Here is a 27,688-nt window from a genome sequence, read left to right as displayed (position 1 = left end):
AATTGCCTAGATTCTGCTACAGCAGAAAAAACTTCCTGTGTATTAAACAGTGGAAAATAAACAAAAAAAAAATTTATGAACTCCAAATAACACTTTTTTTTTTCCTTCCTAGGTCATTAGAACTACTTCTGTCTGGCCTTGGCTTAGTAAAAAATGCAGTCTTGCTTCCCCTTCTCTCTCAATAGGAATAACAGCTTTCTGACTCCTTTACCCAGTACTCATCTTACGGGAAAGTCATATGGAAACTGCAGATCTGTTGCCTGGACTGCTTCAGGGCTTGTATTTTAATTTAATAATAATATGAAATACATTAACAATCTGGAAAGCACATCTCTTCTCCCAGGAGAACAACTGAACCACACTCCAAAATCAATCTTCTATTTATTTGCTTGGTGTCAGGAACATTTCCAGGTATTGAAGCATGCCTGCCTGTACTTGGAAATTGTTATAACAGTTCTGTGCACTGTTTTGTTCTGGGCCAGATACCACTCTTTCAGACAAATTTTGGATGTGATCTGGGGGATAACATGGACCAGACAACATTGGCAAAAGGCAACTTGTCTGCAGCTGTCCTAGTTAGGAAGGCAAGTGTTTAGTATTTAGGACATGAACAGTTTCATGTCAGAGCATGCCAGAGAAAGACTCAAAGGCATTTAATGTAGGGGTCTAAGAGTAACCTCAAATCCTCAGCTGTGCCATGGCTTAGTTCTGGCAAGATTCAACAGCTTGGGAGCTGAGATATTGTCCTGGGAAGAAGGAGGTGTGGATCCCTTTGTAGAGTCTATATGCATTTAAAACATGTGTCTATTCAAAAACCGGCACTGACTCCAATAGACTTTATATACAAATGAATTAGCCATTGTATTTCAGTATCTGTTGCTTTTTATTTTTCCTCCTGAATATTTTGTTCATTATAGAGTAATGAGGACAACTTGTACTCTAACTTTCTACATCCATCTTAAAATTTAAATTAAAAAAATGTAACAATGTCTACAGATTCTTGGAGATGATTTTTTTTTTGTAATATACTGTTGTCACAATATTACTGATAAATCTTTCTTTCTACACTACTTAATATTGATAAAGTCTCAGCTGGATGTCTATTTTTAACTTTGAGCACTATGCTTCAGAAAGAGTGGGAACCAAGCAGATAGAGCTAGGAGAAAGTCAAGAAGAAGGGTCATGTTTTCTAGACCTCAGATCAATGAAGGAAGATTTGAAAGAGTTGGATTTGTAGTATAGAGAGAGAGACAGAAGTCTTCAAATGTACTAACATCTGGCTCAGTACTGGGTCCAGCTCTGTTCAATGTCTTTATCAATGACCTGGATGAAGGCATCAAGTGCACCCTTAGCAAGTTTGCAGATGACACTAAGCTGGGAGGAAGTGTCGACCTGCTGGAGGGTAGGGAGGCTCTGCAAAGGGATCTGGACAGGCTGGACTGCTGGGCCGAAACCAATGGGATGAGGTTTAACAAGGCCAAATGCCGGGTCCTGCACTTGGGGCACAACAACCCTATGCAGTGCTACAGACTGGGGGAAGAATGGCTGGAGAGCTGTACGGAAGAGAAGGACCTGGGGGTGCTGGTTGACAGCCTACTGAACATGAGCCAGCAGTGTGCCCAGGTGGCCAAGAAGGCCAACGGCATTTTGGCTTGTATCAGAAATGGGGTCACCAGCAGGTCCAGGGAGGTGATTCTCCCTCTGTACTCAGCACTGGTGAGACCGCACCTTGAGTACTGTGTTCAGTTCTGGGCCCCTCACCACAAGAAGGATGTTGAGGCTCTGGAGTGTGTCCAGAGAAGAGCAATGAAGCTGGTGAGGGGGCTGGAGAACAAGTCTTATGAGGAGCGGCTGAGAGAGCTGGGGTTGTTTAGCCTGGAGAAGAGGAGGCTGAGGGGAGACCTTATTACTCTCTACAACTACCTGAAAGGAGGTTGTGGAGAGGAGGGAGCTGGGCTCTTCTCCCAGGTGACAGGGGACAGGACAAGAGGGAATGGCCTGAAGCTCCGTCAGGGGAGGTTCAGGTTGGATATCAGAAAAAAATTCTTCACAGTAAGAGTCATTGGGTACTGGAACAGGCTGCCCAGGGAGGTGGTCGAGTCACCTTCCCTGGAGGTGTTTAAGGAACGGGTGGATGAAGTGCTTAGGGACATGGTTTAGGGAGTGTTAGGAATGGTTGGACTTGATGATCCAATGGGTCCTTTCCAACCTTGTGATTCTGTGATTCTGTGATCTGCTGCAAAAACAAACAAGAACAAGCCAATCCCCGTTTCTGTAATGAATAAATCAGGAAGAAATGTATTTAAATTTTGAGAGGATAAATTGAGTACTAGGGAAAACTTTGTAACAAAAGGGGGTGTTTGTGTCTGGAATGGATTGATTTGAACTACTGTGGGCTTTCTAGACAAATGTTTTCCTAAAGTCTTTCAGGCAATCTGCTATCAAGAATGACCCAGGATAGCCAGGCTGGTATTGGACTCAAGGGGTATGTTTGGAGTTCTCAAGCTTCTCTCTTGTTCAGTGACTTTGGCATTTTTTTATTCTGTAAGTTTTGAATATTAAGTAATGTCAATACATTTCCATCTACTGCAAAAACTCTTTGGAAAGATTTTTCTTCCTCCTCGCATCTGTTTGGCTTCAAAATTCTCTTATCTGCCTGAACACATCCTCTTTACAGACCTGCAAACATGAAACAAGATTTCAGGGCATATACGTATGTATTTATCTTTCTTCAAAAGATTGATATTTCAATTGGTTTTGATTCAAAGGATGGAGTTTCCAAGCCCTCTTGCTTTCTAACACTCTTCATTGAAGTGGGAGACAGGGTGCAGATAGGCAAGGATTCCAAGATAATAACTCAATGACTGGATAGTCATTACTAAGCAGGTATTCCCTTTATTTGAAGCGCTGGGTGTATGGGGGATTGATCCTCTAAAAACACACACCCCAAGCAAGAAAACAGCACGTCTTCTATGTTACACATCTATGCATATTCATTTCATCTCCCAAAAGTGTATTACACATTAATTCTTTTTTGGAGAAAACATTAACATATCTCCACGCCTTGTTCACATGTGCAGTCGGTCTTTTGAGTGGTCTGAGGACCCCCCCTGGGGCCCAAAGATGAAGGCTCGAAGTCTTCCTTGTTGATAAACTTTCAGCCTTGGGGAGATGCATCCCAAACTTTGTAAAAAAATGATCCTTTTCTGCTGGCTTTCCTGCTTCCTCATCTTATCTTGTGGGATGCCTGTTCTTTGCACAATGGGTCCCGCTTTACAAAAACATTTCTCAAGGCACGTCCCACTATAAGATATACAAGCTTAGACAATTGCTATTGATCAATACGCAAGCTTCAACACTTGCTATTTATCAGTTTTCTGTTCATTGCTATATTCTATGCTATATGCTAAGGAAATAGACTATGAAAACATTTTTGATAATGAGATCATGACCTTTTGACATTGTATGTGAATTTTGACTCAGCTACCAACAGTTCCCTTTCAGCTTGGGATTTTTTTTTTAACTCTGGCAAGCTAATAGTAAAATCTCTGGTGGCACAAGGTTTCTGAATGTAGCAAGACTAAAAGAAAAGTGTGAATCCAAAATGTTGCACAAATAAGGTTGATGGAGCTTGTTTATTGTAATTTTCACTTGCATAGCCATTCTCTCCAAAAATGAGAATATTTTAATGTGGAAAAAAGTACCAGTAAAACGACATTATTTTAGTATTTGTAAGGTAATGTTATTTACAAGACTTTAAATTTGTAGTAAACTTTTGACTCTCCCTCAGCATACTACTACCTGAACCTGCAGACACAACATATGTAGGAAGGGGGCAAAGGACAAACAGGTACTCCCAAATGTGGTGTTTAGACAAACTAACCCTCAACTCCAAAAAGCATACAACATCAGCTTCCTCTCTAATGCTACTGTACTGATTTTTCTTCAGTTAAATAAAAAAAAAGGATTTCCTAAGACCATGTTTAATTTGCATTCCATTAATTAGTAGTAAACTACATGTTATTCACAGAACATCAGTGCAACCCCATCACCTTGAATGATCTAATTACCTGTTTGAGGACTATGATCTTTCATGACAAGGAATTAGACATTTGGTATCCCACACCCCTAGCCTGGTTTCACCAAAAAACAGTTTATGAGCAATTAAGTGACTGGAGTACCTACTAAAGGAAAGCCCAGTGATTAAAACTGGAAGAAAATAGGTAGAAAGTGGACCATTCTAGTAAAATCCATAACAAAACTTTTGTAAAACTGGAAGCTAAATGTCTTTGAATAGTTTTACAGAGACAATCCTCAAAACTTAGCATTTTAATTGCTTTAGGATTCTACGTGATAGTATGAGGGAGAGCCTAACAGTCCTGCTCTTCAATTAGGCTTCTTGCAGACAGAGAGAAGTCTGCAAAAGGAAACGTAGCCCTAGGATTGACTGCTCCTTCCAGCATACCTCCTTCAACAGGCCAGACAACAATACAGATTCTTTGTTTTTCTACAAATCTCCCCCAATGACTGTACAAACTGAATGCAGTTTCTTAATGATGTGTTTTTAGTAATCTTCTGCACTAACCAGGCAAGATGCCAGTTGACAAATTACAACAAATATGTCTGTCTTAATCCCTTCACAGTATTGCTGTTGGCTGGAGCCCTAATGAGCATGGGCTGCTCTGTTGCAAGAATAAATGCTCAGTTACATGAATGGCTGCACTGTGCCTTATATGCCTAGTAGAATGGTAAATTAAAAAGTTGGTAAACTTGCTTTCTTACTGAAAGGGAGATGTGGATGATTTCTTCGCAAATTGCAAGTGGACAGATATCTTTATCTTTCTCTCTCTGGACCTTGACAACCTGAAAAAAGATTCGGTTCATAAAAAGCATTCATCTAATCATAAATCTCATTAAGGCAGTTTGAGTGATAGAAGGTTACTGTGAACTGAAAGAGCATAGCTTTGCTCTCAGCACACTTTCCATTATAAATGACATATGAGATGTGAAGAGAGTCACAGCATAAACCACAGGGAATATACTTGGTGTAAAAGCACATCAATGACCACACAAATCTGATTTGGGGAATGAAATATACAGCATCTGCAAACAGAAGATAGGCTTCCAAAGTCCATCCAAGTATGCACAGTACCCAAAGAATCTAGTTGTTTTTCTCAGCTTCTGCAGAAGTAGGATGTAACAGTACAGAACTGATATGTTGGTAAGTAACCATGTTAAAAGTTTACTGCAGACAGAATGTGTCCTCGCTAGTCATGAAAAGGCTGAAGTTACTAAATAAAGAAATGCAAATAATGTAATAATTTCTATTCTGTTTCCAGTTCCAAATACTTCTTGCAAGATATTTTCTCCTAAAAAAATTAGGCTATGTTTTCCTCGTGAACCTAAAGCAGGAGAAAATATATTTGGAAAGTGGTTGAAATGGGAGCATTATGGGAGATATCTGGAGTTAGGATCACAAGTTCCATCAAAATAGACCAGGTAAGGCTTATTTACTTCAATAAAGCAGGATAAAGATTAGTTATGAGATAATCCATGAGAAAATCCTCATAAAATACTCCATTTCAGCAAGTGTGTGTCCATGTAACAGGAAAGAGGCAAGAGCAGAAGTGTCCTGGTTAGCTGCACAGACTTCACCCAAGGTCCAGTTCTAGGGACAGAGTTGTGTGGGCTTCTGTGGGAAAGAAACGTTTTGCTCTGTAGTTTTCTTGCCAAGTCACAACACAAGCTTTACAACAGGTCTGTGTTTAAATCTGTGACATCTGGAGTGGAAATAATAGCCCAAAATTACTAGCTTCTGCTGACAGCTTCCAAGAATGTGTACCACTTGGTCCCTGGGTTAGCTCTGCAAATGCCGTGGTGTGCGGTGACCATATTGCACTTTCTTGCAAGGTACATCCATGGCTGTCTTTGTATAAAAGTATGAAAAGCAGGGGCTGTGATGTGGTTTTAATACTCATATGGAGGTGTATAGGCCTTGAAGCTTTCCTTGTGTTATTTGCTTCCTTAGGTGAGGATTGAACCCGTGGTTAGAGGGAGGAAAAATTTGAATGTGGAGTCTAACAACAAATGGCTCAGCTCCACTTGCATTTCTCTTTCAGTCAGGGAGCTGCCAGTGCTTCCTCACTCACTATGTGGTTATCAGGTTCCCTATTAGCATGCTAACAGATGCCCTTGTTCCAGGAGATGATTGATGCTGAAGGAGTTGGCCTTGGGTATGTCCAGGTGATGAGGAAAAACTGTATTGGTATCTCTAGAGTACTTAGGATATTGTACAGGTATTGCTGGCTTGGAGAAAAGAAGAAACGTAAAAGGTAAGGCGCTTAGAGACATGATTTAGTGGTGGACTTGGCAGGGTTAGGTTTACAGTTGGACTTGATGATCTTAAAGGCCTTTTCTAACCTAAATGATTCTGTGATTCTGTAACCTAAGCAAAGCATTTTCTGATAATAGGACTATCTGAGCTATCGCACTTTTTTGAGTTCAGCATGGTGGTGTTCACCTCTTTGAGCAGCCTGTGGACAGAATGGCTCCTCTAAAGGTTTGCTAGGGCTAACATATGAGGACTTCATCCTCAGGAGAGAATTACAGAGTATAACAGGCACATTCATCAAACTTACGCTTAAAATTGATACAAACTCGAAAAAAACCCACTTGTTTGCTTCCTTCCCTCTGGATCTCTCACCACAAGTTCCAGGTTTCCCACCTTTATTCTGCAGTTCAATGGGATAGTCAAATTTTCTACAGTTAAAATCAGATTAGTAGTTTCTACAGAAGAGAGTAATTAAAAAAATTAAAATAAAATACCTACATTTTCCTCCCTGCACATATTTTTTCCTCTTAACTGAAGCTATGATTATTTTTTTTCCACAACAGTCATCAATCATTTTGTTTTATACCTTCACATACTCACTGGAATGACAGAATAATAGAGGAACTGTGATTGTCATATAATCCCATGATTACAGAAGATGTTTTTCTTATAAAACGTGGTAGACCACTGATCAAATCACCAAACTTGGCTGTGCTTGAGATGAATGACCAGTGAATGCTAGATAGGAGAGGGAGGAACAACTTGTATGGAAGAAATGGACCGTAGTAGCAACTACTTTAAAAAAACAGGGAAGACCATTTCTCAGCACCAAAGGGCTGCCAGGTAAGAATGTCTGATGTCGTGCACATACTGAAGGGACCCATAACTCTGGAACTACTATCTGGAAATGTTATTAATCTCAGTAGCTCGGTATACAGGCTGGTTTAGACACATAACAATCTGTCCAAATGATTAATAGACTCTGAGCCTCTACCTCACGACTCACATTCTCACAAAACAGAAACAGTATTTAAACAGAAATCCACTGATTTTATCAAAGAATTTATTTCAGTAGAAACACATTTTCAAATCATGCAGACACAGCAAACTTTGCATTGCTATGGAAACAAATCTAAAGGTGGCTTATGCTGTGAAAAACAACCTGCAAGCAACTGTGAAAAGTAACTTTATAAGAATGACACCTTTGGAGCTGATCTTGAAAGACATGATGTAACACAAACATCCTGGGTTAGGAAGGATGTTTTTATTTAGTTTTCCAATGAGACAGGTTACTTTCACCTCTGTTCTTACATCTCTGGCTTCAAAAACTATCAGCATGCACATATGAGCTATATAGGTAACGAGACATTTGCCAGCGAAGTTACATTTCTGCCAAACGCTTTAAGAAAAACAAATGCAGTACCTTCCAAGCCCATCTAATAAAAGTAGAACTGCTAAGTCAGGATAGAATATTGATCATAATGTATTTTCTTCATGGGAATCTAGTTCATAATAGAGTAAAAAAAAAAAGTCTAGTATCTAATGTTTAAACAAAACATATCTTATACATCTGGCTAAGCTGAAATATCATACCTTGCCAAATGAAAAAAATGCTCTCTAACAGTAGTGTCCCTAGCAGCTCAGTAGGTATGCAAGGCATGCAGTTCATTTCCTGCCAAGGGTGAGGAAAATGGGTAGGTCTGTGATACTACTGCTAAAGTGTTTGAAAAAGAACTTATTTGTTAACATTGTATTTGACTGCATATGCATATCTTGACTCTTGGTCTCCTTGAAAATTTCCCAGATACAATTTTTGGTTTGACTCCCTTTTAGCTCTCGATGGAAGGCTCAATGGGAGGAGGAATAGGGTTTTCCAAGGCGTTACAGTCATCAGTGAGGAACACCAAATCCTGAAGAAAAAAAAAAATAGAAGGCTAACATTTATATGGAGGAAGACAGTAGATAGCACAATGTTGAGGAGCTCTGGCCCTGATCCAGTTTTGCTGGTCAGGGGACAGGTTGGAGACAGAGGGAGCTAAAAGCAGAGACTGTGTCTTTATTGATGCATCTTGACCTACCCTCCTGCAGTAGGAGATCATGATGGTGTAGAGGCTCCGGGCTTTTTCCTTCAGCTCACTCACTTCAGGCACTCTCTCACATCTAGGATAAGCCACAAATTCACGAAGTTTTGCCAACACACAGTAATTCTGCAAAGCATGCAAAAGAGGGATGTGTAACCCTGAACACACACAGGTTTATGTTCCTCCTCCACCACTTAAAAATTCTCCCTGCCAGTGTGGGTATTTTGAATTCCTGCTTATATGAACGTGTAACCCTATGTACCTTTTAGTTAGGAAAATTCACATTCAGTATTTCTTAACAAAGATATTTGGTCCAAAATAGTGCTTAGAAAAGTACATAATGCAGTTTTGGTCTGTCAGACTCTTCCCCACATGCTCTAGGAGATAGCAATGCCAATACAATCAAATCTGCTCTTGCAGTTAGTGGAATTACATACAAAATAGGTGTCCTGTCTCCCTTTTAAGAGAGAACCTGATTTACCTCATAAATGGATTTTCAACATCTCACAGACATGATTCCTCTGTTCCCATACAAAAGCAATTCTACAAACATCACAAATTTTTTTTCAGAGCAATTTTCACCTCGCACTTTGTGTCATTCAAGTAAAGCACAGACAGCATTAATTTCATAATGCCCTTGTGAAGCAGATAAATACATAGCTCTTGATTTAAAGCCAGAGAAACTGAGGCTCACATTGCTTGGTCTTTGCAGTGAAGTGAGGCACTGGCAACTTTGCAATTACAATCTAGAGGGTCCTGACTTGCAAGACTTGACTGTGTAGTTGCCTCTGGAAAAACACTTCAGACATCTCTTGTTTTGTCTGATATTTTCTACTTTTTAGTCACTCAGTGGAGCACTGGGAAAAGAAGCAAACTATCTTGGATACCCCAGGGCAGAACACTATGACATAAACTATATGTGCAGGAGGCTATTTTATCTTTGCTTGGAGATGACTTCTGCTGTCTTTTCTCAGTATCACACTTATCCTCAGGCACATTTTTCTTTCTGGAATCAACAACTGCCTTTTTAAAAAAGGAAAAGTCAGCAAGGTATTCCTGCATTTCTTTTTATTAAAACTGCAGAGCCAGAAGCCACTCATAATATAAAATTAAGTAGAGTTATTAAGAGAAGAAAGTTTTTTTTTTGCATTTCTTCCTTTAAAAAATTATTTAAAGTTTCATTGCATGCATTTTATTTCTGAAAAAGCTCTGTCACAATAAATTACTAATGTACAAATGGTAATCAAAATTCAAAATATTGATTTCCCCATTTCTGAATTTTTAAACAAGTAAAATATCAGAAACTCCATGGGGATTTTAATAAGGTTTAAATAAGATTTTTTTTTTTTTTGTCACTCATCTCTCTACTTAAGTAGGTTTTTAAAAATTAGTTTCAAACCACTTTTCTAGAATACAACCTTAAGGATCATCCTCCCTTTTCATTACCTGCACAGTAATGAAAGAAGTGTGAAAACTTACATGTATGTCCAAATACAGCCTGGGCAGCATCTCCACACATGAATCCTGCAGGAAGGAAGAAAGACCCATTGCAATTTTGCTTAGAGAGAAACTTGTGTCAAAAGCAAGCAGCCCACGGGGTCTTTGCAGAAGCAGTTTTCAGGTGGACTCACCTCAGCTTTGGAGGTCTGTAACTCCTTAAAATATTCTGTAATTTCTTTGCTCAGAGACAACAGCCTCGAGTAACAAGTTGGAGGGGCTGCGTTGCCTAAGAAGGCAGCAGAAAGCAGAGCAATCAGGTTCAGCAACATCTTCATTGTAGGGACCTCGTCCAAGGGAGGAGAAAGGGAGGAAAAAATCAGTTAGGGGTTAGGCAGCTACTGGTAAGCATCAATGACTAAGTTTGACAAGTCAGCACTCAATTAAATAGTCTCCTGCATCAATGGGGGAAAAAAATTGTGGGGGTGGTCCAAGCAGCAGCTTGCTGCTGTTTTAAATTTCCTGCCAACCTATAAGGCAGAGCTCCCAGAGCTTTCCTACCCAGAACAGGAAAAGGAGGGAATGAGAGTAATGAAAACAAACACTATTGGCACTTTTCACTGCAGAAAGAAAACAACCTAGTGAGCATCTCAAGAAACAGAAATATGTGTAAGAAACAGCACAGGGTTATCAAAGCGTCACGGGTCCTGATCCTGTATGTACTTTGGCACACACACCTCTTGAGAAGATGATGTACAGCTGTGGGACTACATAACATGTGTCCCATACCCCTCCCCCATCCCGAGACTATGCCTGTAATTCCTTTTATTTAACAAATTAGGAAAATCAACTATAATCACCTTCAAAATAGGTCCCTTCTGAGTTGACACACAGCTGCATACAATGCTGCCTACATTCAAAGCGATTCCACAGACAATTTTCTGAAAGGCTGTTGAGGATCTCTGTAGTTTTTGCTTTCACATCTTCTACTGACAAAAAATGAGTTCTTCTGAGCACCAACTTGATCTTTGGGAAGAGGGAGACAGGTCTGGTGAGTAGGGTGGGTGCTTAAGCACAGTGATGTTGTTATTAGCTAAAAACTGCTTCACAGACAAAGTGCATGCTGGTGCACACCAATGTCTTCCAACTGAGGGTAAGAAAAGCTCTATACTTGAACATGTGTCCACTTGTACTGAGTAAAGTGATCAAGTTAAGCCTTGTCTCACTGTGACAGGCTAGAACATGTTCTATAACCATCTCTTTGTCTCTCCTTTCCCACTCTCGGTTCCCGAGTTATAGGATCAGTCTTGTTTCTTTTTTTGTTGTACCTTGTAGGCTGCAGATAGAGAGGTATCCTTCCAGGACTGATGTCTTACGTTAGCAATATCAATCAGAAATGCTTGTCATCCTCAGCAAGTCTGAAGGATTGCCACTGTAAGGAAACCTTCCAGGTCCAGTACGATTTTCTCTTTTCAACTTACACAGATACACACAATTTTTTAATCAAAACAATAATGCTTGTTATGGCTGCTTGGGGAGACCTGTGTATTTACAAATCAATGGTCTCAAACAGAACGAATACATTTCTGTACGGCTGTCATAAATGTATAAAATGTATAAAACCTATTTTGCTTCCCAAGTTGTATTTATGAGGCTCTGTTCTTTTATTAGATGCCAGATGGAGCTGAGAAATCCAGATGCTGAGATGCAGGTGTGAGGCTGAACATATGTTGTTCGTACATGTTAATTGTCCTGTAAAATGGAGGTACCCTTGAATGAAGAACTGATTATTTCAGAAGTTATCTTCTTCCCGCACAAAAAAAAAGAAATCCTACACCAACTTTCAAATTCAGATCCTAGGTAATAACCAAAGCAGTAAAGTTTCTGATGAAGTACTACAAGCCATTGTCATTGCAGCAGACCAGGAAAGTTCATCTGAAGGTGGTAGAAAGGAAAACAACTGAAAAGCAGTAAAAGAAAGAGAATACCTTTCTCTTTTTTAGAGAGAAAATCAGAATCTAGTTTTGGGGAAAAAAGAAATATTCTATATGTTGCAGAGGACTTTGACTTAAATCCACAAAAACACATGGAGGAAACGGAGAGAGAGGTGTGTGTTTCTTTCTTGTTACGCATTTCTTTGCTTTCATAAAGAATGATTGATTCATGTACTCCTGAAAGTTAAAGTGGTAGATACTTGAAGAGGAAAGAAAAGTTATGAGTTCTGGCTGTGGGGAATTTAGGATGAGTTTTAGTGAATGGGATACTGAGTCTTATTTTCAGGAAAGGGAGAAGCCTAGACAAGTGAATGAAGAGGCCAGAGGAAGACAGGAAACCTTCTGAGATGGCCGCAAGCAGCTACATCACAGAACTAAACACAGCTACCCAGTGCATGTCCAAGGAAAGGATGCTTTTACTGTGACTCTTTATGGTAAAGAAACAGAGTCTTAACCACCATCTCATTTCTGTGAAGAACAGCTGAGGATGGGAGTGAAATATTGTGCTTCTAGCATGTTCTCATTTGGCAAGCTGCTAAAAAATGTATTTGCTCTGCCAGAGGAGTGGTCTTCTGAACAGCATAAATGCTACCCCAAGAAGTCAGCAATCCAGTTGCTGCTAAGGATGTATTCAAAATAAAGCATTTGCTTTTTTATCTATCTATCTAGCCAGCCAACCAGCCAGCCATCTATTCATCTATTTATTATTATGTCAGCAGAAAGCTATTTAAAAACCTGTTTTAGGGTGGGATAATGCTAAAGGTGCCAACACTGATCTGGAATTACATTATGAACTGAGTTATACGTTGGTTTCCTAGGGCCAGAGAGCCAAACTTGCACCCTCCTATAGCCTAATGCAATGCCCTGTCTCCCAAGTTCAGGTGCAAGACCCATGCCGCCCATGTGTCACTCTGAGGGATCCTGGCATAAGCACTGAATGCCACCTATTGCAATCACAGCTCTCAGCTAAAGAAGATATCCAGAGAAGGGAAGGCCCAGCACTTGCATAACATTGAGAACTTGTGATTTTTGCCTCAAAGGTGAGAGACTTGGAATTAATCTCTTTCTCAGTTTCTGAAGGTGCAGGATGTTGGTTTGGATTGCCATGTTCTGAGGTAGTAACAAAGGGAAGGGGGAGGGAAGGACTGCCACCACCATTTATGCCTCTGCATTTGAAGTCTGCTGGCCACACAATTGCAGCCTGCATATCCCTGACTTTTGTCCTAAGAGGTGAGATTTGCTGAGCCCCACACATTTGTAGAGATGCTTTGCCAATGACAGACAGGGAAATGATCCACTTTGATTCCATAAAACCTAACTCAAGCAAAACCACCTGTGATGGATTTCTAGGAATATATATATATATATTTTAAAAAGGAAGAACCAGAGTTTAGTTTCCTCACCTAAATCTTCTCCCTGGGCCAGATTACATGCACAGTTGACTCTGACCGATATGGATACTTCCTGACATCTTCTAGCTTATCAGCACTTCTGTGCATCTCAGCATGCAGAATATACAACTCAATTCAGAAAAAGACAAATACTCTGTTCTCAGTTGTTTTCTATTTGTAGCTCATCAGCAAGATTACCCTAGAGCTCTGAATACATTTAATTTGTGGTCCAGATATGAGTGAATCTCTTCTTTTTCCCTAAGAACCACACTGGAGAACTTGCTAGTAGTGCCACCAGACAGTGGGAGTCCCTTCAATCTAAGGAACCTGGCACAACTCTGAACCAGATACACAGTTACCGAAGCCCTTGAAACTCTGGACTCTTTTCAGTGACTGTTTTTATACAGTCACTTATGTAAATTCTGGTGCATACTCTGCCTTGGGCAGAGAAGGCCTTTTACAGGGAGACACAAGCTGGTCTCCAAAAAAGGCTAATAGCACCTTGGAGGCAATATTAAAACTGGAATTAGTCTTTAGAGCTACAGGAGGGGAAGGGGAAAAGATCAAACTATGTAAGGGTCCAAACTCACCTAAGGATTTCTTAGATGGGGAAGAAGGTGCTATTTAGAGCCCTTCCAGTCTGTGGGACAATACTCAGGCTGGCATTAGTAGGGAGCACAGAAGAGTTAGTTTGTGCCACCATCTGTGACATGAGTATCTCCACCACAGACACATCTTTACCATAGTCCTCAATTCTGTGAGCATATGAGGGTTCTGAGGTCTTGGGACAGACACATTCTGAGTTTCACATCAGTTCTTGAGGCTGATGATGACACTACAGCCGCAAGTGCTATTTGTAGTGCATTTGTTTACCCTTTTGTAAGGAATATTTAATAGCAAAAGCAGGCACATGGGCTGAGAGGAAAATTAGAAACCTATCATGGCAAAACTGTATAAAGATTTTTAAATTTTTTTTCAGCTATGTTGTCCTTTTGCCTCTGAGTTACTGAAAACTCAAACAATAATATTTTTCTAAAAGTCAAAGGACTTATTATGCAGGCAGAAATTCCTCCCGTGTTTGAACAGTCTACCAGGGCCTCCACCAATTTTTGACAAAAACCCTTTCAATTTGCAGACTTCCTAATACCAAAATACACTTGTTTAATGGAACTGTTTATTTTAAAATAGTAGGGCACTGCCACGAGACACTTTGTGAAATGAACTTCTGATTACATTGAAAAATAGGAATAGAAAAATAAAACAGCTCTTTACAGAGAAGGTCCTGTGTATCTAAGACGTGATTCAAAGCCCTTTGACTCAGCTGGCTGTTGTGGCAGAGGGGTCACTTGCTTTAGAGCAGAGCTAAAAGAGGTGCTCACAGGCTCTTTCGGAAACTCTGGCTTTTTGGTTAAGGTCTTGTCTAGTTGTGTTTTTCCTCACTGTCAATGGTCCACTTTATTGAGCTTTTTTTTAGACATCAGCATTGAATTTTGGGATAGAGGTAGTGCAGCCTTGCACATTGCCCTGGGTTTCTGGGATGCCAGTACCCAACGGTGCCAGCTGCCCCAGTACAGAAGGGAAGCTGGGTATGGCAACACAATGAGCCTGTGTTTGAACCTGGGATGATCCAACATGTCTCCTTTCCACTTTGGTGCTAGCAATAGGTTTCTGCTAGTGTTCCGCATAGTTTGGCCAAACTGTGGGCCATGGAGAAGGCAGGCAGGCAGAACCTGTTGCAGGGCTGGTGTTGCAACATCGTGTCCGCATGAGAGTTAAATAAAAGTAGTCTTCGCTTACTCAGTGGTATGGGCTTCTTTTTACTATGCTGCCGTTGGTATTTTTAAATGTTTATATATGTATTGAGGAAACAGATGTTACTGCTCAAAGCCTGTTCTTAGATAAAATGGTTATAGAAGCCATCTGGGTCAGAAAAAAACCCAAAATGTTCTGAAATCTGGAGGTTTTACCAGCAGAAACCTGGCACTGGGTACTTTCCTTGTGAGAAAATCTATGGAAATGGGGAGTCCTATGGTCCAGAAAAGATACAGGACAGCCCAGCAGGCCTGGGGAATAGCAATAATTTCCTTGTGCTGCTTCGGCCAATGACTGAATCATTGACTCTGGGTGTGCTTACCCACCCTCTCTGTGAATGGTGTGTCCAACCTGTCTTTGCAGTTGCATTGCAGCTTGGGCAGAAGGCTTTTAAGTCTCCTGGGGTATATGGAGCTCATCACGATGGCAGTGCCCAGGGTGGCTTGGAGATGTCTGCATGAGCATCTGTCACTCTTGTGCAGACATAGCTCAGCTTGTCTGTGTCTTGGCTTCTGTCTGTAATGGGGATAATGGTATTTCCCACGGATGCTGTGGGAACACAACCATCAACCAGGGAGAAGGGAGATTACGTGGTTTTAGCCCTGTCAGTAATACTCTTTTTACTGACTGCAAGGCTTATTGATTCAAGTAATGCAGGATTTAGAGTCTTAAGCCTTCACTGCCTTGCTCAGAGAAAGGCAGTTTTACCTTGGAGTCACTTACAGACCTCTCCAGTGAAATAACAGCAATGCATTCAGCCCAGCTTCCTGGCCACGCATGAGCCTGGGCAGAGCTGCCTCCTTTCCTCCTTTTAGCACACAAGTGCCTTGTCTGCACTCCACCTGGGCTTCGAGACCACTTACATGTGAGTTGTCTTAAGGTAACACCATTCTTTATTAACATTGAAGCCAGAGCCTCAATAATAAGGTTTTGGGGAGAGACCTTTGTTTTGGTTTAGACAAGCTCTCCACAGTAAAGGCAAGTTATTCAGGCTTTCCTGCCCTCCCCTTGCCCTTGCTCCCTGTCTCTTTCCACAGGCACACACAAACGCGGCCAATAGCTCCAGGTCTTATCATTGCTGGTCAGCTTCCCACCCTCCCTAACTACACACCTGATGAAAAATTATGTCATCCAGCAAGAAATGTTTGAAATAAATGTATTCATCTACCAAGTTTCCCCCTGATACAAGCCCTCTGGGGGATTCAAGGGCTGAAAAAAGGCAAGGTCTGAGCTATCTGTTCTCAGACATTGTCCCTCCAAGGAAGTCTTGTCTATGCTGTGGTTATTCTGCAAGGAGATGAGTGACTTAATTTTCCAGGACTGGTATTCCTGCACCTTTCACAAGCATTATGTCACTGAAAGAAAATAAGTGGATGAAACTGAAAGTGCAGCTTTGAACAACAACCCAGTTCAAGCCAAACAGGAATCTAAAGAGACCTCTCTGCTGAACCAGAGCCTGCACAGGAGCTTTTTAGTAGCTGCCTAGCATGCTAGCAGGCTCAGTTTTCTATCTATTTTCGCCTAGAAACCCGCAAATGTCAAAGCTTATGTTGCTGTGTAAATTTCTAGATATAAACAACCATTCTTCCAGCAGGATAGCACAACTCCAAGGTAAAATAAATTCTCATCTCCGCTGGCGGAGAAGATAAAGTACAGGTCTACATAATGCATCATGTCTCCATAATTCTACTTGCTTTTCTGTACACTGCTTTTCACATTTTATTTTTAACCATAGTGGAGGAAAAGCTGCCATCACTGAAATCAATGACACAAGTCAGAGACTCCTGCAGATCCACATTCTCAGTCTAGATTAAAACTTATGTTCAGTTCAGTGGTTTTAGTAGCACAAAAGCCCTCAAGCCAAAGCAAGAGTAAATGAGATGCATTATTTCTTGTTTCTCACAGAGACCATTACTTTCTGGAGTCCTGTCTGTTGGAGACACAACACAGGTTCAAAGCTGTCTTGGCCGGTGCCCTAAAACCAAATGATGTGACAAATACTTTGTACAGGGGTAAATGGCCTTATATGGAACAGGGTGGAATAGTTGCTGATCTGCTCTACTGGGTAAAATCCCACAGTGATAAGAATAAGTGGAATTTCATTCTGTTTAAGAAAATAAATAAACTTAATTATGTTTTTGTTCTGTCAGCTTGCCTTGCAACAAAGAAAAAAAATAAATACCACAGTGTGTCAGAAACTGTTGTCAATACCAGACTGTGTTTCAGATGTAACTGTGATCTAGACCTCAATTTCATTCTTCATTACAACTTTTCTGTTTTAAATACTTTTGATAAAAAGAGAAAGAAGGATCTCCTGCTTCTGAACCACATGCAATGAATTCTCAGATGACTGTGTCCCTACAAGCATGTTTTTAGTATGTATCTGTTTAAGTGACTAAGAAAAGAATTAGTAGAAGATAAATGAAATGTAGCTACATACATGCATCGTACAGCTGACAGCTCTCTATAGTAATAACACCATAGCTCGCAGCAGAGTCTTGTCTACACCAGGAGGTCACCCTGCTCTCCCAGCAGAGGCAGAGCAGAGGTAGTGTTGCCCCAGTCCCTTTGCCAAGGGGTAGCCAGAGTTCAACAGGCATTTTTGAGAACATCTGCAAAGATGAGGGGCCAAACAGCCAGTTCTCAGGCAGCTTCCCGGAGAGCACCTAGTGGTGGGTTAAACCATCCCACCTCGGTATGGAGTGTCCAGATCAGTGGGTACCAAGGGACTGGTGGGTGTACATGGTCACTGCTTGAGAGAAAGGCAATACAGATCCAAGGGTGGCTTGGGGGACTTTCTGTGAAACGATGTGTTGTATCTACTTACTCTCATGGTTTTAGAAAGTTTTATTTTATCCTTATAGTTATTCCCCAAAATGAAAGGGAAACAATGATACAAAACTAAGAAAACTTACAGCTGGGTAATGTACTGAGGAAAGCACTGAGGGATGGCATGAAGAGAAATATTTTGAGCAAAGAATCACTCCGGCTACAGCATTATGCCTTTCATGTGTAGAACAAACCAAGGTCTTTAATGTCCATACTTCTAATTTTGGACCATTAAGCTAATTTCCATTATAAGACTAGTCAATTGAACATTTATTTTCCTCCTTTCTACTTGGCTGCAGCTTTTCTTGTTTTGTTTTGTTCTGTTTGTTTGTTTGTTTGATGTTTTAGAAAGGTTGTGGCTGGGGAAGTGAGAACTTGGCTTGATTTAAAATGTAAATGCAATTGTATCAATCTTCCCCTCTGTTAACAGGCTGCCTGGGCATTTTAAGGGCATATAGTGAAAAGGAAACTGTGACTACTGAAGAAAAGCCACCCCCTGCTGTTCCTGTTCATATTTATTTCACAATCAGCCCATTGAAATGGTGTGATTCACACTCTGATGCTGTCGTTGTCTAGCTGGCAAAGTCGCTGGTGAATTTAAAGAAGTTTCCCAAGCTGAAAACCAGGCAAACTGCTTTTGGGGCAAAAAGCAATCTTATCAGCAATGAGAGCTACTGACTCACTGCAGTGATTTCTCTTGCTGAGAGCTGATGTTAGCCTTGCAAATGAGAAGCTCTCTTGAAACAAGCCATCTTATACTGTGAGAAGCATGTTGCTTTTGAAATGTAAAGTGTCCTCTGATATACATATACATAGAGGATGCAAGAGTAAAGTCATGCTAAAGTTTGCAGAGGAAATTTAAATGTTCTTTGTTAAAACATTGTTCCTCAAGAAAATAGTCCAAAAAGAGTAAAAGCATGTGTGAGAGCACAAGAGGGAAAGAGGCTGCTCAATTCCCCAGTAATCTTGGGTAAATATTAAAGGAAAACCCTGTCTGTTTACCTTAAATTATCTGGAGTTAATATATTCATTGTCTACCTTATAACTAAGCAGTGCGTGTGAAATAATGACTTCCTCATAACACAGACACACAGCTGAGGCATGGTCTTTTCTGTATTAATTGTGCTCTATCTTTGTGACAAGTATGACCATATACTCTTACACTGACATAAACCAAGAAATAGGAGCCAGTATCAACACAGAAGATCAGAATAGCCTGAAGAAATAAATAAAGATCACTAAAGACTGAATAAAAATAATTTAATCCAATAGTATTATATGTTCGGCTATGAATTTTTGCATAGAATTTCAGCTGTAAAATAACAGCTCCTTATATGGCAATGGTAGAGCATGTAAAAAATGTGCTGTTTATTACTACCTATTTTCTTATTAATAATCTGATAAATGTTGCCCCTAGCCAGAATTGCCATGAAAAAGGTGAATGTAATTGTAGGATGTGACAGAGAAGTTATAGTCAGCACAGATAAGGAGATATTGACATCAGTGTAAAATCAGGGATCTGCTCACCTGGCATATCACATACACTTTTGGTCACCCACAGCCGAGAAGGATGAATTCAAACTGCATTGGGTGCAGAAAGAATAGCAAGAATATTCAGTGAATGGGAGAGATAGGACAATGTGGGCATTTTCCCCTTCTGCTTCCCTTTCCGTGTGACCTCAGTTACTTTTCCAACAGCTGTGTCCTTGTCCTGCTATTCTGGCAAAATCAGCTGTCAGCTTTGTGGCTCAGGGCACTCCAGTCCCATCACAGCCTCCCTTATTCACAGCCCGTTCTCTTGCAGCTGTTACTGGGAAGTTCAGAAATAGGGGTGGAAAGGGAGGTGGTCCTGTAGATCACCTCTCTATGCATACATATCCCAGTTGCTCAGAGAAGTAGAAATCCAGCTGCACAAGGACTGCAGAGCTCAGGTAAGCTGGAAACTGCTTCTGTGCTGCCCTTAGGATTGCACACTGCCTTGATTGCTGACCGGTAGCTATTGCTTTGACTTGATATGAAAACTGAAGCTGCAGAAGCATAGAGTGATGGTCCATAGACTTCTAGGAGAAAGCCCACAATTGCCTGAAATATAAATTGGAGGCCTTGAAGTCCAGCCCAGAACAGGACATGGTAATGTACCATCCAGAGAAGTACAGGTGTCCAACTGGATTCTAGCCTGAACATAGAATTAAAACTGCTGTGCAAGCAGTAATATGCAGTGATGTGGCGCTCTCAGAAAGGCTGGGTTTGCTCCTGGGGAATGTGAAAAGCACATGTACAGGCAGGAGAGCAGCTGCCACACTATGAACTGCACTCAGAGCATCAACCCATTTTATTCATTAATTGTACACTAACAAAAAATGTTGGCATCAACTTTGTTCACATCAAAAAGACACAATTTCAATTCTTCCCATTGCATAATTTAGGTACATGAGCTTCTGTAATAAAACAATGTGCCGGGCAGAGAATGAGAGCATTGTCCACACCATTTTCCCTCTGACACCAAAGAGAAATGGAGCCAATAGATTGAAAGAAACTGAAAAACGTTCAAGAAAGAATCAAAGTGATCAAAGCAGTCTCTTTGATTCTGTTTTACACATACTTTTCAAAGAAGGGTTACATTTCCAAATACAGTGCGTCGGTTCTTGACGCCCATAAACCAGCTCTGTTTAGCTTCTTACTTTGATACAGGCAGGAACAAAAAAAATTCTTTAGTGAGATGTATTTTCTAAGCATTGCTATCAAGTGTTGAACTCGCTAGGAATAGGCTAAATGTATTTGTTGCTCTCTGGAGAAGCTGGGTCCTCATTGAGAGAAAGCGGGTGTCAGTCCTAAGTAGCCTTGCAGAAGAAACAGCATTTGCAAGCATGAGGAAAAGCACTGAGCTGATCTTTTTGTTCATCTGTATTTAATACACCTCTTTGTTAACAGACTAAACCTCAGGAGAAAAGAACCACTTACAAAGCATGTGGAACGTGTTTAAAGTGTGGTTTGGAAAAGGTGCCCTGTCGTAGTTCTTTTATAGCTAGAAAATATTGATTATTTTCATATATTTATCTCCCTTTATTTTCCCAAAGAGACAAGCAAGGTTTCAAGGCTCCTGATCTAAATGGACCAAAGTAAAATATTATCTTCTGATGTTGTAATTTGACCATTAATGATGTCAAGCATAAAGCTTTTCTTATAGTCTGGCAGAATGTACCCCATTTCTGCCTTTGTAAAATCTGATTTTCTCTCTGCTCTGCAGCAACTGTAAAGCAAAAGCTGCCCTGAGGGAGGTATTTTGTTTAGCTGTGCGGACACATTCCTCTAAGAAATGTTAAAGCCAAACCGCACACACACATGCGCACACACAGGCTCTGTATTAGAAGAATTCAAACCTTGAACAGGAAACAAAACAGTACTGGGTTTGTAGTCTGAACATCAGTGCATGTTGAACTGTGTTTTTCATGTTTTTCCTTCTTTTTACCTGCTAGGGCTGTGGATAAATTCAGGCACTTTCCAAATGCAGAGAGCACCGCCCAGAGACAGCCTTATATTCTCTGGCCATGCCAGAGCTAAAAAAAAGTAGAAAAAGAATAAAGAAAAAAAATGCATATCCAGCACTTGTTTTTCTCATGTGAGACAGATCTGGGTATAGGCAATTGTTATAAATCAGAATTTGCTGCAACATGAACATCGAGCATGTGACTATGGAGGAAAATCCGTGCAAGACAGGAGATGAGAGAAGACAGACATATATTTACTTTTTTATGCATTCTTTCTTTTTTGTTCACTGAAGGTAGAGGTATGAGAGAAGTCAAGCTCTATTTTATACTGAGATGGAACGAGATTCTGGTGTCCCTCCCCTCGGCAGATAGTGTCAGGAGCAGGACAACTGACAGAGTAATATGATTAAAACTATCAGAGTCCAGCTGTTGCTTATCTATCTATCAGGGCTTCTGCCCTGGAATAGAGCTACTAATAGTCCAGAGCCACTCCTAAACTGAATGTCATTTCTAGTACTTTCTTTTTTTTTTCACCTGATTTATTTAACACATTTATTTATTCATCTTCTTTATTTGCTGAACTTTTATCAAGCTTTTGATTTATTTTGCCTTATTTATTTTGTGAGTTCTGACCACAGGCAAGAAAGATAATAAGGAATTGTGGGCTGGGCTGGCTCAGATGATCTCAGTCTGTGAAAGATGCTTCTGTAGCCATCTGCAATGTTGGGCTTCCTACCTCTGTTGCTCAAGCAAAGCCCACTAGGATCACAACCCCTCATGCCAGGGAGCTCAAGGACTGTCTTTCTTGGTGCTCCCTTCCTTACCAACTGCCCCAAGGGGCAGCAGAGCAGAGGAAGTGCCAGAAGGTGGGTCACCCTGTCTTAAGTGAATAAAGAGCCCAAGAGGTACCACTGTTTGATGCTGTAGTGATACAGAAAAATGGCTGTGCTCTGAGATGCATACACCTCGAGCCTTGCAATGACTTGTAGTTTGTTTTACTCAAAGGCATTGCAGAGTAGGGACTATTTTTATAAGTGTTTTGGCCAATGTTGAACATCACATCATTTCTTAGCAAATGATTTTAGTAATTACCAAGCAGATACTTAAAAACTTGGGTACGACTAGTGTAAACAAGAGTGTTTCTTTCCCTTTCAGATCATTCTGCTACTTACGCTCACATTAAACAGTAGGTGTGACAATTGCATTCTTGAAAGAAATACAAGGTAATTTTTAATTAGACTGCTGATGCTGAATTTTCATATAGAACTGCTGCATAAATTGCCTGAATTTACAGTGTAATACATGAAGGAGTTTCAGCTGTTTCAGACGTTAACATCTGATGCTGACCTCTTTTCTTAAGGAAAGCACTGTTTAAAAGGAGAAGATGGTGTTCTTCTTGGAGGGAAATCCAAGGTCCACATCCGGCAAAACTTCTAAGACCATGTGAATTTAAGCACACTACTCAATTTAGTAAGAGCACTCTTCTACTTGAAAATGTGTGCACACACATGCTTGCAGCATACATGGTAAGAAAATACACTCAGAAAAAATTGTGAACAAATGTTTACGTGCAACTGTCTAGTCAAGCGAGCTATGCTTTGGTTGATTCCATGCTGGGGATTTTACTGCCTAATTCAGAATCATCTTTAATAAACCACATGGCCATTGGTCCTTCTGAAGCATAAATGCCTTAGAGAATGTAGCGATTTTCTTTTCTTTTTTTTTTTTTTTTTTTATTTATGCATGTTTTATTTTCTTAATTCATTTAATCTTATGGCTTACAGCCTGCGGCAAGGGAACAAAGTTTACCATTAATGTCACTAACTGGAGGACATCTGAAGCACAGAATAAGACACTAGAAGTGACTATTTACTATGCTGCTGAGAGCTGAAGACTAATTTCTGGATGACATATATTATAACGCTGCTATATGGATTACAAGTTTGGGGGCAAAGTCACAGATCAAGACACCCAATGAGCTAGAAAAGTTGATCTCTGGGTCACAGAACTTTGCTATAACCGCTGCACACTTCTCTGTTTGATCTATTATGGGTTTTTTTTCCCCTTTGTTTCTCTCCATTAATAACAACTTATTTTCCTTGCCTGGAAATTGCACGCCTTGATTACTATTTTGTTTTATGAAACTGATAAATGAACAATGTCTATGTTAATATGATGGATTCCTCGCTGTTGTGGCTACTGGTATCAGTGAATCATTCCCACTTCAGATAAGAAATTTAGAATCAAATTCCTCTCCCTTCCAAAGCACACTCTGTTCCTGAGCATTCTACCATTTCTGCTGTTAACTAGTCACACAGGTAGAGCACATACATCTGAAATAGTGTGTATCTGGGTTGTCTGCTGTTGCTGACAGTTTTGAGGTTTTCATGTGCATGGGATGCTCAGGCTGGCCAGCTTTTCCTCCAACAGTTCTTAGAAGCACAAAAGCTCCTTATGGAGTTCATTTTATCTGGCAACATTTATGATGAATAACACATTCCTTGTGTCAGTCTTTCTGAGCAGTTTCTCCTTTTTGAGTCTAAACCTGAAAAGAAAATTATTCATTTTTATTACCACTTTGGTACCCAGTCCAGAGAAGATAGAGCTTTTGCAGCACTCAGGAGCAGAGATGGCTGTCCTGCTCCAGCTTGTATGCAACTTCAGAAGGTGACAGCTCAGCCTCTGCTGTGAGAGATCTGTCATGTTCGTGTCCATAATACTGTTATAGTAGAAGAGGCTTGAATGGCTTAGACACACCAGTCCTTTAGACACACTGGACTGTACCACACACTTGAGAGATGTTTTCCTTGCTGTGGTGGCTTCTGTTCTGAAGACCTCGAGGGCTGAAAATGTAATATCGTGAGCTGGTGCTTTGCCGAGAGTTAAGCTGAAAAACCTGAGGTTGCAGGGAAGTGGGAGAGCATAGAATGAACTGGGAGGGTATAGAATGAATCAGGAGTGAGCAGTCATGCTGGTGAATGACCAACAAGTTCTGCAGTGACATAAAGAAAGCAAGCAAGCACTAGCTGTATGTTCAATGTTGCCTGGAGAAAATACGTTGCCTTTTTGGTAAAGAACTAAATGAGTGCACAAAATTCAGGAGGAAAACACATTCAGATGTGTTTCAAGCATGCACAACTGCACTGCTTTAGAATATATCTATGCAGTAACAGAACATACTACAGCCCTTTAGGTTCAGTGTGTAGCACTGTACCATGTAAAGCAAAAAAGAATAAATGGATTGATTGTTTCACTACATGTTACTCTGATTTTTACCATTCTGACCATTTTTCTTGCCTCTCTAAGATTCAATTTCAAAGGCAGCTTTTAAAGTACCTTTAGTGACTGAGTCATAATCAATGCTTTGATAACTACACAGAGCTATCTTGGTTTACATGCCAGGACAGATACTGCTGGAGATTCAGTTTTCACTTAGTCAGTGGAGTGTAGGAGATGTATTCTGACTCCTTTGGACATATTACTTTCCAAACATTCCCTGTGAAACTCTTCTTAAGAAAACCAGATACTTTCTGGTCTATTAATTTTCAGCAATTAACTGAAACAAAATGTCTCTGAAACCAGTTAAGAAGCTTTTTGAAAAAGGAGAGATTTTGAATGCCTTTGTGCTGGATTTAAAGAGACAGCATTTTCTATAACCACTAGTATGCTTATGGCTAGTATTTATCTAAGACAAGTACCTAAGGATCCCAGTGAAGTAGGCACTGCATGGCTAGTGATCTGAAGAGATCAGAAGCAATGGGAAGTGGAATGCTGGATAGTGAGTAACTATTTATTTACTGCCAAATTACTGCTATGCCCATGGGCCATAGTAGATCAACATGAGCTTGGACGATTTGGTCGCTTGCATTCCTGCTACTACCCCATCCTCAGGAGGTAACTCAGAAACTACCAGGGCTTCTGCAAAATCCTCATTTGTGAACACACTCGCAATTACTTTCCTTGCCCGGAACAATCTCCATTACTCTATGTGAGAAAAGGTCACTGTTGGGCTCGTAGCAGGAACAGTTTATATAAACAATAAGCTTCACCACTAACGTAATTTTACCTTAACATTTTCCCTCCTGTGTTTCTTATCCCCCTCTGAGGGCTGTCGGTCTCTCTATTGAAGATTCTCGTAATTTCAGCAGTAAGCCACAGCGGGCTCCTTTCAATCAACAGCAGCAGCGTCACAGCGAGCAACACCAGTAACACCTTTCCCTCCAAACAAGCACATTCTGAGTTCATTTAGGCACACAAATGTTCTCCAAATTCCAAATCACCATCTCCCAGCCAAGCAGGACAAAGGCTGCAAACTGAGTTGAAACAAAACAGACAAGCAAGTTGAAACATTTTCTTCCTGTGGAAAAATAACCCAAATATTTGCACTTCGCCTGCCTGGGGGATCTGGGCTAAGGGCCCAAGCCCTTTGGATGGGGAACATGGTCCTTTGACTTGCAGTTGAAAATTTCTCATGTTTCCCTGGAGGAAGGAAGGGAATCTAACTTTTGTGAGCCTCAGTACAAAATGAAAGAGTTTTGAAAACTGCCTTCAGTGACATTAATCAGATTTCAGCTTCAGTGCAAGGGAAGCAAGAACCATGTTTTTTTCAGCCTTGTTTCTTTAGTTTCTATTTCATTATTTGCATGACCACCTTAGCCTAATTTTCCATTTGGAAGTCACAATAGGGCTTTCGACATAGAAAATTTACACACAGACAGAAAAATAGATGCCTCAGGTGGCAGTTGCTGCTGAATATTAGTGTTTCCTGAGCAATGAGAATATTTGTAACCCTCTACTCATAAATATTTGCTGAGAAGTGAAGAGATAACCACCTTTACATGCACCCCAAAAAGGATCCTATTAGAAGCTGGTGCTGCTTCTAGCATTCCAGTGTGATTTATAATTGTCTACGAATGTCATCATTCTCACAAATGCAGTCCAAAACTATTTTAAAACATCTTTAAAAGAAGGTAAAATAATAAAGTTTGTACAAAAATATCACATTATGTTTTGTAATGAGTTGCAGAAAATACTTTCAAATACAGGGGTCCATGATTTTCTCCTTTCCATTCCTGTTGATGGAAGGGTGCAGAAAGACAAAAAGGAACGTCAGGAAAGATATACGAAATAAATAGTCTTAAAGAGTGATAAGGACAATTGCAGAGATTACAGTAGATCTGAAAAATTTAAAATCTAGATCAAGTTGTCAGTCACATTTCTGTAATAAAGCAGAAGAAATTTGGCACAGGCTCATAATGTGTTGGGTGCGTTTTCCTCCTCTGTCCCGGATGATTGCCTTCTGAAGAATTAAACGAATATCAGATATATAAAATGACACCTCAACAGGCTTATATTTATTTAAATGTTTAATTACTTTTAATTTTAAAATTAATTTTCAAGACATTTTAAAAAGTTAAAATTACAATATTTTTAAATAAAATCAGAAGTTAAATGTTTATTTAATCATTGACAGTATTTTCCTTCCTGAAGTAAAATACGTCATCACATATTTAGCAGTGCAAAACAATGCTATAATATCTGAATAAAGAAAACATACCAGAATTATGAGAACTTCTTCCCATAATACAGACTTATGACAGTGTCAAATCAATGGCAACTACAGCGCTGCAAATACTAGGGCTGACAGAAAACCCGGACATGATGAGCATAACTGATTTTCCACTTCTGCACTGACTAGTCTGTGTGTCAAGAGTTCCTTCCCTTTCCTAACCAAGCATGAGTATTCCAAAGTGGGTGTCCAATTGTACTCTAACATGAAAAAAATTGCTGTTGCAAATGTATATTATCCTGCAGGTTTGCCTCTGGGAGTCAGGCTCATTTTTCACAGATGACTGGTTGCTAAGGACATCTGATGTATACAGCTATCATCTGTTCATCGCCTGCACACATGCAGTGTATTGAGGACTTTTAGTAGGGTGCTTATTCTGCTACTTTTATATATTTTTCTGTTTGAATAGTTGCTTAGCAGGAGTGTAATACAGAACTAAATGCTAAAGTGTCCGTCCATTACAGAGGTTTTTATTCACCGACTTATCCCACAAGCTGCATTTTTGGGTTACTGGATAAACCAGTAATGTAGATGTAGCCAGTGCTAAGGGGAGGAGGGAGGAGCACAATCATCTGGTCGCAGTCTTAGGGGACATGTTTGTCCAGGGGAACTTTGCAGTAGTTTCACTCTAGGGTAATCCAAGAGCTGAAAAGAAAAGTATAACTTCATGGAAAGCTTTCTCTATCTCATTTTTTTCTTTGAATTAAAGCATGATCTGAAGGAAAAGGAGCTTAATTGGTTCATGGAAATATAATT

The 27,688-nt window shown here is 40.2% G+C and overlaps 1 protein-coding gene across 1 annotated transcript; it reads right to left on the bottom strand.

Moving 5' to 3' along the window:
• Positions 1-7,388: 7,388 nt before the first annotated feature.
• On the bottom strand, positions 7,389-10,301 carry CYTL1 (cytokine like 1). Its single transcript, XM_009564675.2, has 4 exons — positions 10,044-10,301; positions 9,892-9,936; positions 8,410-8,538; positions 7,389-8,241 (listed from the first exon to the last, which is right to left on the bottom strand). Exons 1-4 carry the CDS (start codon positions 10,185-10,187, stop codon positions 8,161-8,163), a joined length of 399 nt encoding a protein of 132 aa, XP_009562970.2. The 5' UTR covers positions 10,188-10,301; the 3' UTR covers positions 7,389-8,160.
• Between the last annotated feature and the right edge of the window lie 17,387 nt (positions 10,302-27,688).

The sequence above is a fragment of the Cuculus canorus genome, chromosome 4 (assembly GCF_017976375.1).
Source record: "Cuculus canorus isolate bCucCan1 chromosome 4, bCucCan1.pri, whole genome shotgun sequence".
In the NCBI taxonomy this organism is placed as follows: Eukaryota; Metazoa; Chordata; class Aves; order Cuculiformes; family Cuculidae; genus Cuculus; species Cuculus canorus.
Note: the sequence above shows the minus strand (reverse complement) of the source record. Positions and strands in the feature narration are given on the sequence as shown.

Excerpts from the sequence above, each read along its gene's own strand:
- CYTL1 (XM_009564675.2), bottom strand. The coding sequence starts at position 10,187 with ATGAAGATGTTGCTGAACCTGATTGCTCTGCTTTCTGCTGCCTTCTTA. Across the intron at positions 8,539-9,891 it reads GGCTGTATTTGGACATACAT|AATTACTGTGTGTTGGCAAA; the intron begins GTAAGTTTTCAC and ends CATGCTTTGCAG. Across the intron at positions 8,242-8,409 it reads TGATCTCCTACTGCAGGAGG|GATTTGGTGTTCCTCACTGA; the intron begins GTAGGTCAAGAT and ends TTTTTTCTTCAG.